The following is an 18193-nucleotide window of genomic DNA, read 5'->3' as shown; positions in this document are numbered from 1 at the left end:
CTACCGAGTGTCCTTCCCCCCCCCCCACCCCCGGGGAGGAGCTGAGGACGCGGAAATCCTTGGGGGCGGAGCCAAGGACCCGGAACTCCTCCAAGGGAGGGGCCGAAGATGCGAAATCCTCCGTGGGGCGTGGCTGCGGGTGCGGAAGTCCTTCTGGGGTGGGGACCTAGGACACAGGAGCCCTTCTGGAGCGTGTTCGAGGGGCAGAAGTTCTTCGGGGGCAAGACTAGGACGTGGAAGTCCTTTGTGGGTGCGGAATTCCTTCAGAAGTTTGGCAAAGGGTGCGAAAATCCATTAGGGGCGGGCCAAGGGCTCGGGGGTTCTTCAGGGTGGGGACCGGGGACTCATTGGTCTTCAGGGGACTGGGCTGCTGCTTCTCGGGAGTGGGGAGATGGGTTGCAATGGTCCCAGCGAGTTCCTCAGCCTGGGGAGGGGGCGCGAGAAGACCCCAGTGCAGGAGAAAGTGTAGTTACGCAAGGCTAATCCTGCTCTGCACCTGTCGCCTAAGACCGGACCCACATGCCCCGCCCCCAACATTGCTCACTGCTCCTTAGCCGCCTCCTCTGCCTTTCACCTCATCAGAGGGTCTCCACCAACCTAGTTAAAGCAATATGAACCATCACCACACACACACAGCATTTCTCTTCTTTACTGACATTGTTTTAATGTGTTCATTATCCATTCCTCCCTTTTGGCTTCAGTCCCTATGTAAACTACTACTTTTACGTGTTTCGGAAAGCTAGAAGGCTGACTAGGTCTGGAATAGACGAGCAATTATCTAATTCAAAATATTCTGTGTGTTTCATACATAAGGCAAATGAGAACCACAGAAAGACACCGCTGCTTACACAGTATTTCTCAGTTTAAAAAACCATGGGAGGGCAGGTGGGAGAAGGTAGAAGAGGGTATAGGAGACTTGGAGTGGCAAACATACAATATACACATGATGTATTACAGACTTGTACACCTGAGACCAATATAATTTTATTAACCAATGTCAGTCCAATACATTCATTAAAAAATAAAAATTAATAATCATGAGATTATCTGAAGACCTTAGTGGCTTCACATGCATTGATCTGTTCCATCAATTCATTTTTTTACTGTGCAGGGAAATTCCTTAGATTTGTTCCTATTAGGGTTATTGCCCAAGGTCACATGAACTGTTCTGCAGTCACATGCAGAGCCCAGATTCGTAGGACTTGGCAGTGTCAAACCAGATTTCTTCTACAGCTTTCTGGCCCAGGTCACACATTCGCTGCAGGTGCTTCCACCCGTTTTTGGCAGTAATCATGAGATATTCATTGTTCTCTGGCTGCAGCTGGCAAGAGTACGCAGCTAAGACAAGGGACTGACAAAAACGACTGCACACAAGGAGAAACAAAGCACCCCTCTCTACTGATGTCAGAGGGATGACACTTTCAAACCCTGCAAGCACATGACCACCCACTTGTATAGGAGCCTTGCTTTCAATCATCATGTACATGATGGTGATCGCCACTTCAAACACATAGTAGCCATAGCTCATGTCGTCAAAGTCTAAAACCCCAGACACGTGATACGCAGCATCTCCAAAGGCTGACTTGCTGGACTCTACTAAAATGTTATGGTCGTTAAGATCTCCATGATTGATACCTGAAAGGAGAAAAAAAAATAAGCTGTGCAAAAACAATCATTGAGTAAGCCAGTTCATTCTCTTTCCATTCCTCTTGCTCAGGCATGGCCAAATAACTTGATGAGCAGCCAGAAATAAAAAGAAGCCAAATCCTATTTTCTTGAAGTAAAACAATTTCCTCTGAAAAGGAGAAAAGCTGTTCATTTTGGTGGTATTTTTGCTTTGGCTTCTTATCAACACAAGGCCAAGAAATGGAAGATGTGGTTGCTGCAAATGCCTGATTTTGACTAGTAGAAGGGCAAAGGAGAACCACCCAACCAGAAATATAAAAAATATACATATATTCATCTTACAAGAAGCAAAGGGTCTTAGAATGGACCACTCATGTTTTTATTTTAACCTAGGAATTCCCCCAATTTTTTCTGATGACAAAGTAATTCTGAATTTCTTGTCTTTTGGTTACTGGAATAGATGATGATATTGTAAGTTTACTTACACAACGGAAAAGTGGTAAGTGTAATTAAAGTATATTTTAAGGTCCTTGTATTGTTTTAAATAAATTAGAGTTTCATTAAGTTACAGTCACACATTAGAATTTCTAGGGAAACCATTCACAGAAGAGAAAAAGAGTAGCTAGCTTTGAAAACTGCTGGAGAGAGAAAAATAATTAGAAAAACAAGTAGCTCAAAAATACTACTTTACATAATGAATATATATGTAGTGATGATATTAAGATGTATGCAAATTTAGTAGGGAGGGCAGAGGGGGGATTGTAAAGCTTAGAGAGGGCTTCAGATGTAGCCTTTTTTAAAAAAGAAAAAGTCTTATTCCTTTTTTTTAATCCTTATCAAGGATATTTTTATTAGTGACTTTAGAGAGAGAGAGTAAGGAAGAAAGAAACTCAATTGCTTGCCTCCCATATATAGCCCCAACTGGGGATCAAACCCACAACCTAGGTATGAGCCCTGACTGGGGATCGAACCCCCAACCTTTTGGTGTATGGGGACAATGCTCCAACACACTGAACCACCTGGCCAGGACAAAAGCATCATTCTTTAAAAGCAACAGGAGCAAATTTTTAAGATTTGATAAAGTTAACTTGCAACTTCACACTTTTCCCAGTGATTTAAAATTTGACAATTTAAATACCAACAAAAATACTCACTTGACTGGGGGAATACTCACATTCTCGAAAATGCCTTAGTTTGGTCCTCACTTCATCCTTGAACAGCTGAATGACCTGTTCCACAATCGCACGGTTCTGATCCGGGCCCAAGGCATCCAGGTATTTCTCCAGAAGAGGAACATTTTTCAGATTCCAGATGAACTTCTCCCGATAAAGACATTTTAACTTTGGGTGGTGGAATTTCTAAATCAAAAGCAAGAAACCGTGAGACTCTTGGCAGTCAGGGCTGAGCTGCATTAGGAGACTGCACCCAGCAACGGGCAGGCCTGGGGAGCGACCCAGCGAGAGCCACCGTTCCCTCCTGGGCCCTCACTTGCCCCTGTGTGCTGCACAGGCTGTCCCACTAGAGAGCACATTCCCAACTCACTCGATCCTCTTCATCCTGTGAAGACACCTGTTCTCCCCTCAGGGTCGGCCGGGGCCCTTGCTGCCCCTGCCTTCATCTTCTTTTGCTCACTCTGCTCCGACCACAGTGGCCTCCCTGAGAATGGGCCAGACCTGGTCCCACCTCTGGCCTTTGTGTTTGCAGCTTCCTCCTCCTGAGATGCTCCCCAATGTGTCCCAGTGGCCAGCACCCTCATTCCTACTAGGTATTCCCTCCAATCTCTGTCTGTGGGAGGGCTCCCTGAACTCTGTTTGCATTTTAAGACCTCTGCGCAATGCTTTGTATCCCTGTTCTCAGCTTGTGTTTTCTCCTTAAGCACCTAGCATGTACTGCTGTCTCGGATTCACAATTCACTGATTTACCTCACTGAGGACCCTCCCTGGAGTGTGCGCCCGCCGAGGGGCAGGAGCTCTGCTTTTAGTCTATTTTTTTCTCTACTGAACCCCACACCCAGAACAGTGCGGAGCACAGAGAAGGTACCATTGGTGCAGGATCTGCTGAATAAATTAATGTTCTCACAATGGCAAATTCTAGAATTAGAATGGCCCTTCTACTTTGACCAGTCTATCCAAAGTTCTAAGCAGCTCTGCCACCGTTGCACAAAACAGAAAACTGAGGTTCAGAGACGGATCATGAGTTGCTGCTTGAGCTGCGGGAAGACCAGGGCACGGGTCCCAGCCCAGACCTCTTCCGCAGAATGGGTGCTACAGGGTGCCTGGGTGGCCACTCAGCAGAGTAGCTTTCACACTTTTTGGACATGACCTCTCACGTAAGAAGTACTTTTACGTATACCACAGCCCAGTATTTAGGTAAGACACATACATTAAGAAAAAAATCTCTTGTAAACGGTAAGTAGACTGTTACATAGGATGATGTAGCCTGGTGTTCTATATTTTATTCTAGTTCTTTAAAAATATTCCTCCAGGTTTATTTTAACATCCACTTTCATGACCTGGAGTTTGGAAACCCTCTCCAGGCGCTGGTCCCCACAGCTGCATCCTTGCCAGGGGAACACGTGGCCTGCCTTCGCACTCCTCCCCCAGGAGGCACCGTCGGCCCTCCCGAGCGGGCCCACGCTCGGCCGGTGCTGAGCTAACACCTGCTTCCGACAGTGTCCGCTGCTGGTTCCAGGGTGACCTCTGGGGCCCTCCACAGCAGGAGCGGCCCTTCTCCCACATGACTGTCCTCCTGACACTTGAAGTTGGCACTACCACCTATCAGCGTCTTCTCTTCTTCAGTCAGCCTTTCTAGTTCCTTTGATTATTCGTCACATGCCATGGTTTTGAATCTCTCAACCTTGGTGGAGGTGACGCTCAAGCCACATGTTCAAAGATTGCCAGGAGTTTTGTAGAGCAGAGGAGAAAGCATTACCAGTAGAGAAAATGGCAAAGGTACTGATGCATGACGGCACAGATGGCACATCCGGGGAACCGCAGGGAGCTCTGCACCAGCGCTGAGGAAAGCGTGAGGGTCAGGCAGACGACGAGATGGAGGGGCGGAGATGCAGACTAGGCCACGCAGGGCCCTGTAGGAAAGAACATGGCCTTCACTTCAAACATAGCCAGAAGCCACTGAAAGGTGGTTGCTGTGCACCGACATGGCCAGACCTGTCATTTTAAAGAGCAACTCTGGACTGTGGTATAAATACGCTGGAGAACAGCCCTGGATGCAGGCAGGCTACCGTGGTCCGTGAGGAGAGTCAAGGCAGGAATGGAGAGGAGGTGACGTGTTACAGGGACACTGCAGGGACCGAATAGACAGGGTTTCCTGGGGAGTGGAGGTGTTTTACCCATGAAAACTGTTTTACTCATACAAACTGCGATTCCTTCTGAAAGGGTTTATCTGTCCCCTGGGAACGCACTCCTCCAGGACCAGGGGACACTTGTTACACATGATACCCTTTTGTTTCTATACGGCAAAGACACCCTCAACACACATTCCTTTAATCCACTTGTCATCTCATGGTTGTTTCACTCAGCGCTCCGGCCGAGGATGCCTTTGTGGATGAAAGCCGCGGGTTTTCACTCATGAGCGCAGACGGCTTTCCGTGAGCAGCACGAAGAGTATCATGAATTTCTACAAATGTAGGTAATCTTGCCAACAGCCCAGTAAAGTCAGTACACACCTGGGCCACAAGAAGCCTTTTGGTCATAAAGGCACATAGCTAGGGTCCCGTTTCCTTTCCGGAGGCACCATATGTAAAAAGAGAGTGTGACCCAGGGTTTATTTTAAAAATAAAAGAAATCACCTGGCTGGTGTGGCTCAGTGGATTGAGTATGGGCCTGCAAACCAAAGTGTTGCCGGTTCGATTCCTGGTCAGGACATATGCGTGGGTTGTAGGCCATGTCCCCAGAGGGGGATGTGTTAGATGTAACCACACATTGATGTTTCTCCCCCTCCTTCTCCTCCCTTCCCCTCTCCCTAAAAATAAAATAAAATATTTCAAAAAAATAAAAATAGCCCTGGCTGGTATAGCTCAGTGGATTGAGCTCAGGCTGTGAACCAAAGACTCACTGGTACAATTCCCAGTCAGGGCACATGCCTGGGTTGCAGACCAGGTCCCCAGTAGGGGCCATGTGAGAGGCAACCATACATTGATGTTACTCTCCCTCTCTTTCTCCCTCTTCCCCTGTCTCTAAATAAATAAACAAAATCTTTTTTTTAATTTAAAAAATAAATAAAAATAAAAGAAATCAAGCCCAGACAAATATAAAGTCCTCATACACAACAAGCCCAGACAAATATAAAGTCCTCATACACAAAAATAAAATGCCAAGTTTTACCTCCAGTGTCTTATCCAATTTGGCAGCCAGCCTTCCAACTTCATACAGCAGCTGGGGGCTGATGGGAATCTCAGCGATGGGCCTTCCCGGGAGGTACGTCAGCAGCCTCACCACGTAGCTTTTGATTTCAGAACCACTATCTAGCCAGATAGAAGGACGTATACCGTCAAGTTGTCTTGAAAAAAATTAGAGATCATTCTGCCTTTGAGCAGTAATTATTATGGCCAAGAATACTAGAAATTATAAAACAAGAGGAAAAAAAATGTGCTAACCTAAAACTCTCAGCAGGGTTCTCTGAGACGGGGCTGAGAACCAAGCAAGGAGGTAGAACAGACAAACCTCAGGACACGGAATCAGCCATTCACATCAGAATGGCAAGTCTGCCGGCCTCAGCTCTAAACACAAATGACCTCCTCTGGTGAGTGAATGCCTAGGAACACTTTGTCATAAGTTCACAATTGAGGAAAGCGTGATGAAAAGGAATGACTTTCAGAATCATAGGTTCTGCAGGAGCAAACTGAGGAGCAGCCTGCCTGCAACACAGGACAAAGCTACGCCTCGGGGACCAGAAAGCCTCAGTTGTTCGGAGCAAGGCACGTTAGGAAAGGATGGGTGGACAATTAGGAAAGAAACAGTCAAAATGTCAAACCTTAAAAATTCCCAGGAATTGCCCTGGCCGGGTAGCTCAGTTGGTTAGAGCGTCGTCTCAATACACCAAGGTTGCAGGTTCGATCCCCAGTCAGGGCACATACGAGATTCAACCAATGGTGCGTCAATAAGGGCAACAACAAATCCATGTTTCTTTCTCTTTTTCTCTGTCTCTCCTTCCCTCCCTTCTTCTCACTCTAAAATCAATCAGTAAATAAATGTTTGTTTTTAATTCCTACAAATTGATTTCAGGCTGTTGCCTGGGGAACTCAATTAGGTACATCTTAGCATTTTAGCATTTAAAGGTGAAAGGGACCAATTCCTCCAGATGAGGACTTGTGGCCTTAGGAATGTAAGTGCTGCCCAGGTCACACGCACAATCACGACAGAGCTGGGACCTAAAATTCCTGATTTCTAGTTCTGCATTTTTTCTATTACACCACAGCAGCGAAATACACAGCTGATCTGATGAATAAACGTAGTTAATTAGCCCTGGCTGGTGTGGCTCAGTAGACTGAGCGCCAGCCTGCAAGTCAAAGGGTCACTGGTTCGATTCCCAGTTAGGGCACATGCCCAGGTTGCGGGCCAGGTCCCTGAGGGGGCGGGCACACAAGAGGCAACCACACATTGATGTTTCTCCCCCTCTCTTTCTCCCACCCTACCCCCCTCTAAAAAGGAGTTATTTTTCTGCTAAAAAAAAAACAACCCTTCCCAGTCACCGCATGTCCCCACTTACTTATCTCTCAGGTTACACCAGACCCTGGCCCTAACCACATCTGAATCAGAGCCCGAATCGCCCCTTTGGTGATGCTATGGCTTCTCCCAACTGCTAGAAAGGAACTGTGTCTACATTTGGAACAAGAAACCTGGCCTTGATATTTCTACTTGCAGCCAACACTCAGCAATGTGCTCGGACGGGCGATGACCGGCGAGTGGGTGATCCCTTACCTACAGACATGAGAGAGGTTACGTTGTCTCCTTTGGTGCGACACACAGAGGCTGTTGGAAATCCAGCCGCCTGCAGGAACATGATGATGTGACTCTGAATCTCGATTAGGTCTGGGGTTCTGCTGAACTCTGCGTTGCTTATTTTGAGGACATATTCAGTGGGGCCGTCCGTGGTTCTCGAAACACACACGTGAAAGTTTTGGTCATCATAGCTAGGAAGGGGCTCGATCTTGGAAACTTTGAACCCAAACACCGACTCCACGACTGCCCAGGCTTGGGCCTCGCTGAAAGCGGGTTTGGCAAAGGCCTGTGGTCGCTGGTCGTCTGCACTTGACATTATGTCTGTGGGAAACAATCTAGAAGGGGATGTAACGAACAAATTATTTAAATGATTTTCCTTAAGACAGACCAATGTTTCTCAATATTGATTCTGCACTTGTAAAGATTAATCTTCACTCATAAAGTTAAAACGCAAGATCAGTAAAGGAGAAAAAAGAAGTAGATGTTTTGCAGGTGAATAAAAATCTTTGTACCGTAAATTTTTTTTTTTTTTTTTTTTATATGCTTTTCCTCTCCTTTTCTTTGGGTCGACCTCTCACTGGCTACACCAGCCAGGGCCGTAAATTATTTCTAAACCCACTTCACACATTGAAGGCATGTTTCCAGGGACAGAACGTAGACCAGGAAAGCACTTTGGTATCGCCTAGTCCGATTCCTCCCCAGCCCTACCCCCATCGATTTTACTTATAGGGGAAATTTAGGTCCTGAAAGGTTTAAGTGCCTTGGCCCAAAAGTACATACCAAGTCACAGTGAGAACTCAGCTGTCTACAGTCCTAATCCATGATGGCGTCCTTCTGACTATAGTACCATTAGTTTGGGTTGAAATGTAATTTCAAATACAGCGACGTTACTTTTCTGTCCACGAGTTTTGTTACATTATAAGAATCATCATCCAGCTCATCAGTCATACTTTCAAACATTAAAGGGTTGACTGATGTGAGGTACTCACTTCTCCTGTTTACTTTCCAACCAGAGCATTTGCTTCTCGAATCAAATCAGGTCTCTCTGATTTCGTTCACTACAGATGTATGTGACAAAGCCTGCACAGGGTCGCAAAACAATCTCTGCTTCTAAAGCTTGGAACCGGTATATCCTGTCACACCAAAATCGGGCTTAAGACTTTATGTGAAATTTTAAATTCCTCCTGTAGATCTGTAAACTGGGGTAGGGCCAGTATTCAAAGTGTAATGTGAACCAAAGCTTTAACTCCAAGATGAAATCCTGGCATAACTTCTCAATTCCTAAAGTCTTAAGGAAAAATCTTAAAAAATAAAATGTTAAGGATGGCAGAATAATTGTGACTTTGCTATGAATTATAAGTCCTTAAAATTGGAAGGAACCTTAGAGGCAGTTGGTGAAGGCCAATCTCCATTCCATTTCATTCTACAACACGTTGCTAGAATCCTTGAACGGGACTCATGAAGTTTCTGCTTGAACAACCCCGTCTTCTACATCGGTGTAAAGCAGTATTGGCAGCTCTCACCAGCAAAAAAAGACAGCTGGTGCAATAAAAGTTGTTGTACTTGTTAAGTGTATTTTATCACAATACAACAAGGAGGGGAAAAGTTGCTACACTGGGAGAAATAAAACATATTTTTAAACATATTTTAGTCCCAGCTCTGCTACCTAGCCTCTTACAGGGAGTTTGGACTTGGTCATCCCTGAAAGCCCTTGTAGGTCTAACAGTCTATACTTCCGAAGTTTTTTCTGAGTTTAAATTTACATTTTTTGCTCTGTATGCAAGGACCCCAAGTTATGGAACTAATGGCACAGACCAAGTCAGTCCCCCAGAGCAAATAAATATAACGGAAAGGTGCCCTGTGTGTATGGAGGAGGCGAGGAAGGGAATCCGAATCTTACAGGTAGTTGGTCTGTTCCCTGCCAACCGGGTTTTCCTTAGCTGCGGAGAAAGGCTACAGGAGGCCAATGCTTGCCAACTCCAAATCTCATGCCAGAATCTCACAACCTTTGCTTCACAACCCGGGGGGGGGGGGGGGCTTAAACTCCGCACTCTGTGCAAGGAACACGGGACAAGTTCTTTCCTCTGGCTCTCTCCCCAAGCATTACAAAGCCCAGTAAAGTTCTATCTAGGCAGGCATGAGCTCCAAATTCACCCTTCCGCTCCTACAGTTCCTCTGCTATGTCCCCCCTGAGGCTGGGGCAGGGGTTATGCAGCAGATGTCCTACCCCTGCTTGCGCCTGGCCCAGGTGGGACGAACGAAAGAAGGGCTGCCTTCTCTCCAGGGGCCAGCGGGCCTTACCCCAAATGGGGGGTCTGGAAACAGGCAGGAAAAGCAGTGTGATTTTCAAGGACAACAGCAAAGCACTACCAGGCGCTCCGCGGGACTTCCTGCTCGGTCGGGGGGAGGGGCGAGCGAGCCAGCTGCAGGGGTTGCTGACCAAGACGCTGGAGTCACACACGTCTGGGTCACAGCATTTGGGGCCACGAGGCCCAGTGGGCCTCGGACACCTGTCCCCGCCCAGGTGCCGCACAGTCCCCCGAAGGGTCTCCACACTCCGCTCCAGTTCCGAGGTCAGGGAATAGTGCCAGCCGTCACACACCTGACACTCTGAGCGGAGTCCGAGGCACCAACCCCCGGGGACCTGGAACACCTCTGCTCCTGTACCCACTCACCCCCCACGACCCACCGTCTAGAGGAGGCTTCCACTGTCCGGCAGCCCGGGCTGAGGTCTGACGCTCCCGTGAGGAGGTCTCCCGTGGCCGGATCTCGCGTGGTATGGTCACGCCTGACTGCCGCACCTCGACCCGCCCCTGCTCCAAACCCGCGACCCCTGACTTCTGATTGGTTCCTCAGAAAAACCACTCTCACCAATCAGTGCAGGCTACGGGGATATGAGGCCCCGCCCCATCTGCCTGAGGGGCCAAAAAGAGAAATTCAGAGAGCAGGCTTGTAATTGGTTCTCTGCAATCCGGTCCCGCCTTCTCTCGGTGCTCACCCAAATCACAACCTGGTTATCTTTCTGCAGAACTGAGCTTCTTGTTCCTGATTGGCTGTTCTGGATTCTGCCCCGCCCCTTGGCCGGCCCCTGACCAGTAGCCTTCCGGCAATTGAGCAGCACCGGGCAGCCAGCGCAGTCCATTTAGCACACTTCGTGGATCGTTTCTCTAGGTACCGAAAGTGCCTGGGCACAACTCTGGCCTTTTCCGTCCTTGCCTTCCTACAGGCAGCACGCATCCCAGAGGCCGCCCTCGCACCCAGGCCCCAGGAAACGCAGTTCCGATTGGAGGTCCTGATGGTCTAGCGTGCTACAGGGGTGCACAGGCGTGTTATCTTCATTGTAAAGTGCTATACGCCCTGATAGACAGCTGGATGCACGTCTACAGCCCGCAGGATTCCTTTCTATTGAGGAGGGGGTCTAGACCACGGCCCGCCCACTCACAATTGCAACTAAGTCCGTATTTTTTGTAGATGCACATTCTCCGCCCCCTCCCCCATCCCATGCTTTTATTCTTTTCCCCTCTATCAGGATATATATATAGCACTCTCACGTTATCTAGTCACCTTGATTGAGTTGGACATTTCCCAAACCGAGTTTCCCCCATTTAGATTTGGTTCTTATCTGTTGCACTTCTAATCTTCCAGTAGCAGGCTCTTTTTACAGCCCCAGAGCAACACGTTTCATGCCTTTAGGCTATCAAGTGCGCTTTTATTTTTCTGTAACCAGGATTTTACTCCTTTTGGTTCCCTTAGGCTCTTCTGCATACTATCCTCTCCGGTAGCTCCTGAATTCTCTCCCCACTCTCACTGCATTCGGTTTTTCCTATTCTGGGAGTGAGAGGATGGGAGTGAAGATTGAATGTGGACACCGGTGAGAACTGAAGACACAGGGCTACTCACAACTGCCCCCTCGGCATGGCTCTCTCCACTCACTGCACCTTCTGCAGAAACTCTACTTTGTAACCTGCCCTTTCCACTTTATATGAGAATTTTCATGTCCTTAAAAATATCCTCTTACATAAATATTTTGTGCATTTTTAATGCTGCCTTTTAAGATAGTGTCATCATATTACTGGATCTACTATAAATCATGTTCTTTCTCAGTGATGGCAACATGGTGATGAGAAGAGTCCCACCAATCTGACACCTATGTTGTCACAATAATTTTTTCATCACCTGGCCACCGAGACACCTACTCAGTGGCTCTCAGAACTCAGGGATCAGCCCTGGCTGGTGTAGCTCAGTAGATTGAGCGCAGGCTTCGAACCAAAGGGTCGCTAGTTTGATTTCCAGTCAGGGCACATGCCTGGGTTGTGGTCCAGATCCCCAGTGGGGGCCAGGTGAGGGGCAACCGCACATCAATGTTTTTCTCCCTCTCCTTCTCCCTCCCTTCCCCTCTGTATAACAATAAATAAAATCTAAAAAAAAAAAAAAACAAAAACCCTCAAGGGATCAAAAACAGGAGTGAAGCAAAATGAAAAATTTGCAATGAGATTATAACCGTGATTTTATATTATGAAACACAGTAGCCCCATAGTTTAACAATACTTCCTTTAGCTATATGTTGCAAATTGTTTAAAATGCCTAAAATTCAGTGACAACGGTCATCATAAAAGCACCTTTTGTGGGAACTATACACAGACAGTTGTAACACAGAAGTGCACTAAACACACACCTTACAGTCTGAGAGAAAAACTTATTGGTCAAACCAAAATGAGTAAGCTTAAGCTAAGCCAATTTGTAGTTAAAAAGCAAAGCTGGCATCAAGTGAAAACTATAAACCACCACAATGCAGCCCTGAGGGCACGCTAGCTTTCCTCAAAGACTCTGGATGGTCATACTCTCCACATGTGGTATTAGCCTTTCTAATGCTGGAAAACCTCTCAGGATACTGAATTAGAATCCTTAGAAAACTTTGTAATGTATCGATTTTGGTTTATGAATGCCAAATCTTCCTAAACTTTAATTGCACCTTTAGACTGCTATGAAGAGTGGGAGAAAATAGCTGATCTTATTTACAAGGCATGACTTTAGAGCAGAGGCCCGTGGTCCTGGCCCCCAGTTCTGGAGGACGCTTCGTGGGAACGCTGACAAAGGACAGTGCAGTGGGTGGCACTGCCCACTGGTCCTCAAGCACAGAGGCTCCTTAAAACAGAGCGCCACCTGCATCGTCAGGAAAAGGCAGTTCCCTCCTGTAACACACAACTTACAGCCTGAGACCCCCCCCCACGATTCCGTCCTAAATGTCCAGTCAACCATCTATCTTGAGGAGGTTATAAGCAGTGCAATGTGCGGGTTTACTCATTAAACAGGTGTTTAATGCTTAGCTGTGCCCAAGTGCTTTAAGAGGCAGAGACAAAATCAGGAGGATCAGAATCTGCAGGTGGAAGCTACCAGAGAGCAGACTGGAGCTCGAAGTCCAGTCCATCTTCCATTCAAACTTCAGTCACCAGGGCGGGCTGTGCAGAACAGCAGACGGTCTTTACTGACTGAGTAGTCACGGAAAGGTGGCCCCGGTAGACGGTTTGCACACAGGATCCTGCTTTGGGTGAGAAACCGGTCTCTTCAACTCTAAGATGAGACTCCATGAATCTAAGGCTTGTTGTGTCCCCATTTCAGGCTCCTGCCTCCCGGCCCCAGAGTGGAAGGAATGCCACGTGGGGGGAGAATGAGCTCCGTCAGCACCGGGGCACTCACAACTCCTGTCTGAACACTTAGGGAACATGTCTGAAGAGAAATTTCTGGATGCCATCCTATTTCTTTGTAAGTTATGTTGTGTTCTGTTTAATTACCACAAAATATTTTATAAGGAGTCAAATGTGATAATACAGTTTTCTTTATTAAAAATAATTTACAGCATCAATAACATATACACAATTGTCATCAACTGAACTTTGCCTCCAATATATTTCTATACAATACTTAACATTACTGAACTTAAAACTGTTACACTGTTTTGTTGGCTTTAAATAATTGACTGTAGTTACTTAAGTGGGATACACAGTTTCATAGATACGCTGTCACGTGTAGCGTTGACAGAAACATCCACACTGTCGCACTTCCAGAGAAGGCCACTGAAAAGCCCAAGTCCATCTCCTCCCCCTTTTTTCTCACTCCAAATCAAACTAACTACCTTCTCCTAAACTGCAGGGCAAAACAGAGGTGTCTTGTAATTCAACCACAGGAAAATGTCAGTTCCTTCCTCCCCACCCTGCCCCTCACCACTGAGAGGGTGACGCACACCCTCTCGACGACGCTGGCTGTGTGTGTAAGTGACTGTGACCGGTTCGGGTCTCAGTGAAGTCCCCACTGTGGTACCACTGGCCTGTGCGCACCAGGGAATCACAGAGTGATCTGGCTAAAGGGACCGAGATACCCTCATTCAGATGTCACCCTGGACATCTGGAGATAAAACAAGGAATAATGACAACTGTCGGCCTGGGAACTTTAGGTAAAATAATGGCCACTTGGTGGCTGGATGCCATTCTCACTTATTTCATTCTGTAGGAGTCAAGGAACCCAAAAGCAAGAAACCCGGCGGGGGGGGGGGGGGGGGGGGCAGGGGCAGCACCACACGCTTTAACGGGACAGCCTCGTTTTCCTTTCTCACGGGGGCCAGTGAACTTCCTTTCCACAATGTCTGTTGTTGCTTTCCTTAAACACATTACCCAGATACAGTTAACACAGGAGATAAGTAAAACAATAAAAATCAACGATGCCACATGTTTGCAAACACGATTATAGGGTGCACACAGGGACACACACCTACGACTCCCCTCCCCACTGATAACCACGCTTGCAAGCTTTTTGGTTTCACTGTATGTGAGCAACAGATTAAGAGACCGACCCTCAGTCTGTCCAACTTGAAGGACAAGATCTGCTTGTCCTATTGCTGGGGCGGACAGGCTGGAAATTCAGTATTTAATTCAGAGCTAGTTTATCACCTTCATCTCTTGGACCAGTATCTTTTGAAGATACCCGTGACACTGCCTACAGGCCGTATAGTATAATATACTTGAAAATAATACAGATGCCCCCACCCTGGAATAATCATTTCTTCAAAGCACATCCCAGGAATCCAATTTGGAAATTCTCCACCCATAACTCATGTTTTCATGTAAATTAAGAACACATGCACTGACAAATACACAGAATAAAAATCAAGAGCACAATTTGATTCAAAAGTACCACAGGAAATATTTATATAAAATTTAAATAAAGGGAGATTGTCCAACTCTAGCCCATCTAATTGTCTAAAGATGTGTTTGTAGAATACTGTGAATAGATTGTGTGATTATGCGCAAAGATCTCAGTGGTCTTCACCCACTGATTTTTCTTTTCCAACTCCAAATGCAGGGGAAATTTTGGTTAATGAAACCTAAAATATTAGGTCACAGGAAGTGACAGTAGCACATAAAGTGAACAAAATAATCGAATTCAATTAAGATGATGCCAGCTGAGTCCGACCAGAGGTCCCCGCAGCCGTAACCGAGCCACCCAGGGCCGCCAACAGCGACCTGTGCAGAGCTGCCCTGCCGGGGCCTGGCTCCTGCATGGGGGCAACCTGGCTGGACCGCCCAGGGGCCGTGTCTGGGGCGGGCTCCACCCCTTGCAGTGACAGGGACTGAGGGCACCCCAGCTTCTGTCACAAACTCACAAAGCCAACTACACCAGCACGAGTCTGAAAAGGAACTAACATCTCAGGAAGTCCACTTACAAGTCAGGTTTTGACCTCCACAGCGTTAGAGCCGAATCTGTCCTCTTGTGTTTTAATCTCCTAGTCTTAAACCAACAAACAGTCGTGTACAGTTTCCTAGATGCGAAACTAAAACAGCTTCAGGAAGGTAACTCATATAAGAATCTTCAACACAAGCTCAAATTCTGCCTTTATGTACAAAACGGTCCGATAAACACCCCTCACACTTACCAGTCTCTTCCACAACACACTTCACACGTCGGTTGTAGCAATGTTAATAGCACCATTCGTATATTATTTAAAATCAAGAAGATTTCATTTGTCACGATGTGATTCATAATCAATTACATCCAGGGATGAGGGGAGGGAGTGTCTAGGCCTGTCCACAGCTCCACGGGAAGACTCCTGGTTCCAGCACAAAAGGCCTGGTCTGCAGGTGCCAGTCTGGAAAGGTCTCCACGGTGATTAGGTACTATGAGAATTTCCGTGCCACAAAGTTTAATAGTCCTCCATGTTTGTATAATGTTACTCCCACATCATTTTCGAATAAAGCAATCACGCTGAATGTTTTTCCAGTGCTCGTCTGCAAACAAACAACATCTCCTGAGTGGTAAAACCTTCCAAGGGCCACTTAGTGGTCAAGACCACTTGTCCTCACAGGCAAAGACTGTCCCCGCCACAGGTTCTGTCTGGGAAGCTTTCTCCTGACTGCAGATCCCAAGAGACCCAGCGACGGGCCTCACTGCTCAGAAGGGAAAGATATTTCCATCCCGGATTCTAAATGGCAAGCACTGTCCCACCCAGCACATGAAGTCAGATCACTGAGAGTCTGCCTCGGCAACCAGGAGGGCTCAACGCACTACTGACGTCCATTTTGCATTAAATACTCAAGCACACTGCGAACCAGAGGATAGCGGTTCAATTCCCAGTCAGGGCACATGCCTGGGTTGCAGGCCAGTTCCCAGTAGCCCAGTTCCCAGCAGGGGACGCACTAGAGGCAACCATACATTGATGTTTCTCTCCCTCTCTCCTTCCCCTCTAAAGATAAATCAAATCTTTAAAAAAAAATACTCAAGCACAGAGCGCCTGCCGCCCTCTCCCTCGAGCCCGAGCTGTGAAGTCTGTGCTGCTCCAACCCGGGGAACTCGACTCTGCCCGCCCTCTGGAGCGGCCCCCACGCCTGGGTTCCAGCCCGATCGGGACAGAGGGCTGGCAGCAGGGTGACCACAGGGCCCAGGGCTGCTTCCCCTGGACCAAGTGCCTGCCACCTCCCATTCTGGCCCCGAGGACTGTGCCAACGGGGAACACAGCCACTGCACACTGGTTTAGGTCCCAGCTAGCGTCAGCGTGCATGTCAGTCACTGTGGTCAGTCACGTCACCCATTCGCACACACAGTGCACAATCGCATGTCTTAGAATCATACAGATACCTTCACATTCAACATGGCGCTGGGAGACAGCTCTTCTGGAAACGTCAAAGAAAACGTCTCTCTGCCAGACAGGCCCAGGGAATCTGCGTTTTCTCCCGGGAGGAACTGCAGCGGAGCTATGCCAATTCCAATCAGGTGATCTTTGTGAATTTTTTCGTAGCTTTCAGCCAACACAGCTTTCACACCCTGTAACAAATGTGAGTTTATTTCCTTCAATCATCTAGGAAAGTTGATTTACTGAGCACTTTAAAGAAAAAAATTTACTTTTGGCCTTTCTATAAAAACTTTTTCTTAACTTTTTAATTTTTTTAATATAGTTTATTGATTATGCCATTACAGTTGTCCTATTCCCCCCTTCATTCCCCTCCACCCTGCACACCCCTTCCCCACCATTCCCCCCTTTAGTTTATGACCACTTGTCTCAAGTTCTTTAGATTCTATATTTCCCATACTATTCTCGCCCTCCCCCATCTATTTTCTATCTACTGTCTATGCTACTTATTTTCTGTACCTTCTCCTCCCTTCTCCTCCTCCCACTCTCCTGTTGCTAAACCCTCCATGTGATCTTCATTTCTATGGTTCTGCTCCTGATCTAGCTGTCCTCTTAGTTTGCTTTTGTTTTAGGTGTGGTTGGTAATAACTGTGAGTTTGCTGTCCTTTCACTATTCATCTTTTTTATCTTCTTTTTCTTAGGTAAGTCCCTTTAACATTTCATATAATAATAGCTTGGTGATGATGAACTCCTTGAATTTGACCTATCTGAGAAGCACTTTATCTGTCCTTCCATTCTAAATGAGAGCTTTTCTGGGTAGAGCAATCTTGGATGTAGGTCTTTGGATTTCATGACTTGGAATACCTCTTTCCAGCCCCTTCTTGTCTGTAAGGTCTCTTTTGAGAAATCAGCTGACGGTCTGATGGGAACTCCTTTGTAGGTGACTGTCCCCTTATCTCTTGCTGCTTCTGGGATTCTCTCCTTCATTTGAATCTTGGCTAATGTAATGATGATGTGCCTTGGTGTGTTCCTTCTTGGGTCCAACTTCTTTGGGACTCTCTGAGCTTCCTGGATGTCCTGGAAGTCTATTTCCTTTGCCAGATTGGGGAAATTCTCCTTTATTATTTGTTCAAGTAAGTTTTCCACTCGTGGCTGTTCCTCTTCCCCTTCTGGCACTCCTATAATTCTGATGTTGGAACGTTTAAAGATGTCCTGGAGGTTCCTAAGCCTCTCATTTTTTTGAATTCTTGTTTCTACATTCTTTTCTGTTTGGTCATTTTTTTTTTCCTCTTTCCGGTTCACTCCTTTGAGTCCCAGTTTCCTTCCCATTACTATTGGTTTCCTGTGCATTTCCCTTCATTTCACTTAGATTAGCCTTCATATGTTCCTCTAATTTGTGACTAAAATCAACCAGTTCTGTGAGTATCCTGATCACCAGTGTTTTGAACTGTGCATCTGAAAGTTTGGCTATTTCTTCATCACTTAGATT

At 46.8% G+C, this 18193-nt stretch overlaps 2 protein-coding genes across 2 annotated transcripts in view; both read right to left on the bottom strand.

The window, feature by feature from the left end:
• Positions 1–697: 697 nt before the first annotated feature.
• On the bottom strand, positions 698–10378 carry HYKK (hydroxylysine kinase). Its single transcript, XM_053659017.1, has 5 exons — positions 10276–10378; positions 7566–7921; positions 5970–6109; positions 2801–2984; positions 698–1635 (listed from the first exon to the last, which is right to left on the bottom strand). Exons 2-5 carry the CDS (start codon positions 7900–7902, stop codon positions 1175–1177), a joined length of 1122 nt encoding a protein of 373 aa, XP_053514992.1. The 5' UTR covers positions 7903–7921; positions 10276–10378; the 3' UTR covers positions 698–1174.
• A 3026-nt stretch (positions 10379–13404) lies between these two features.
• The window catches only part of IREB2 (iron responsive element binding protein 2), a 34239-nt gene continuing 29450 nt past the window's right edge, over positions 13405–18193 (bottom strand). The window contains exons 21-22 of the mRNA XM_037155894.2: positions 16713–16898; positions 13405–15865 (exon numbers count right to left, since the gene is read on the bottom strand). Of these exons, the coding sequence (XP_037011789.2) occupies positions 15755–15865; positions 16713–16898 (297 nt within the window). The 3' untranslated portion in view covers positions 13405–15754. The remainder of the gene's footprint in view (positions 15866–16712; positions 16899–18193) is intronic.

This window comes from Artibeus jamaicensis, unplaced genomic scaffold, assembly GCF_021234435.1.
Source record: "Artibeus jamaicensis isolate MK-2021 breed Jamaican fruit bat unplaced genomic scaffold, CSHL_Jam_final scaffold_612, whole genome shotgun sequence".
Classification (NCBI taxonomy): domain Eukaryota; kingdom Metazoa; phylum Chordata; class Mammalia; order Chiroptera; family Phyllostomidae; genus Artibeus; species Artibeus jamaicensis.
This window is presented reverse-complemented; position numbering and strand designations above follow the sequence as displayed.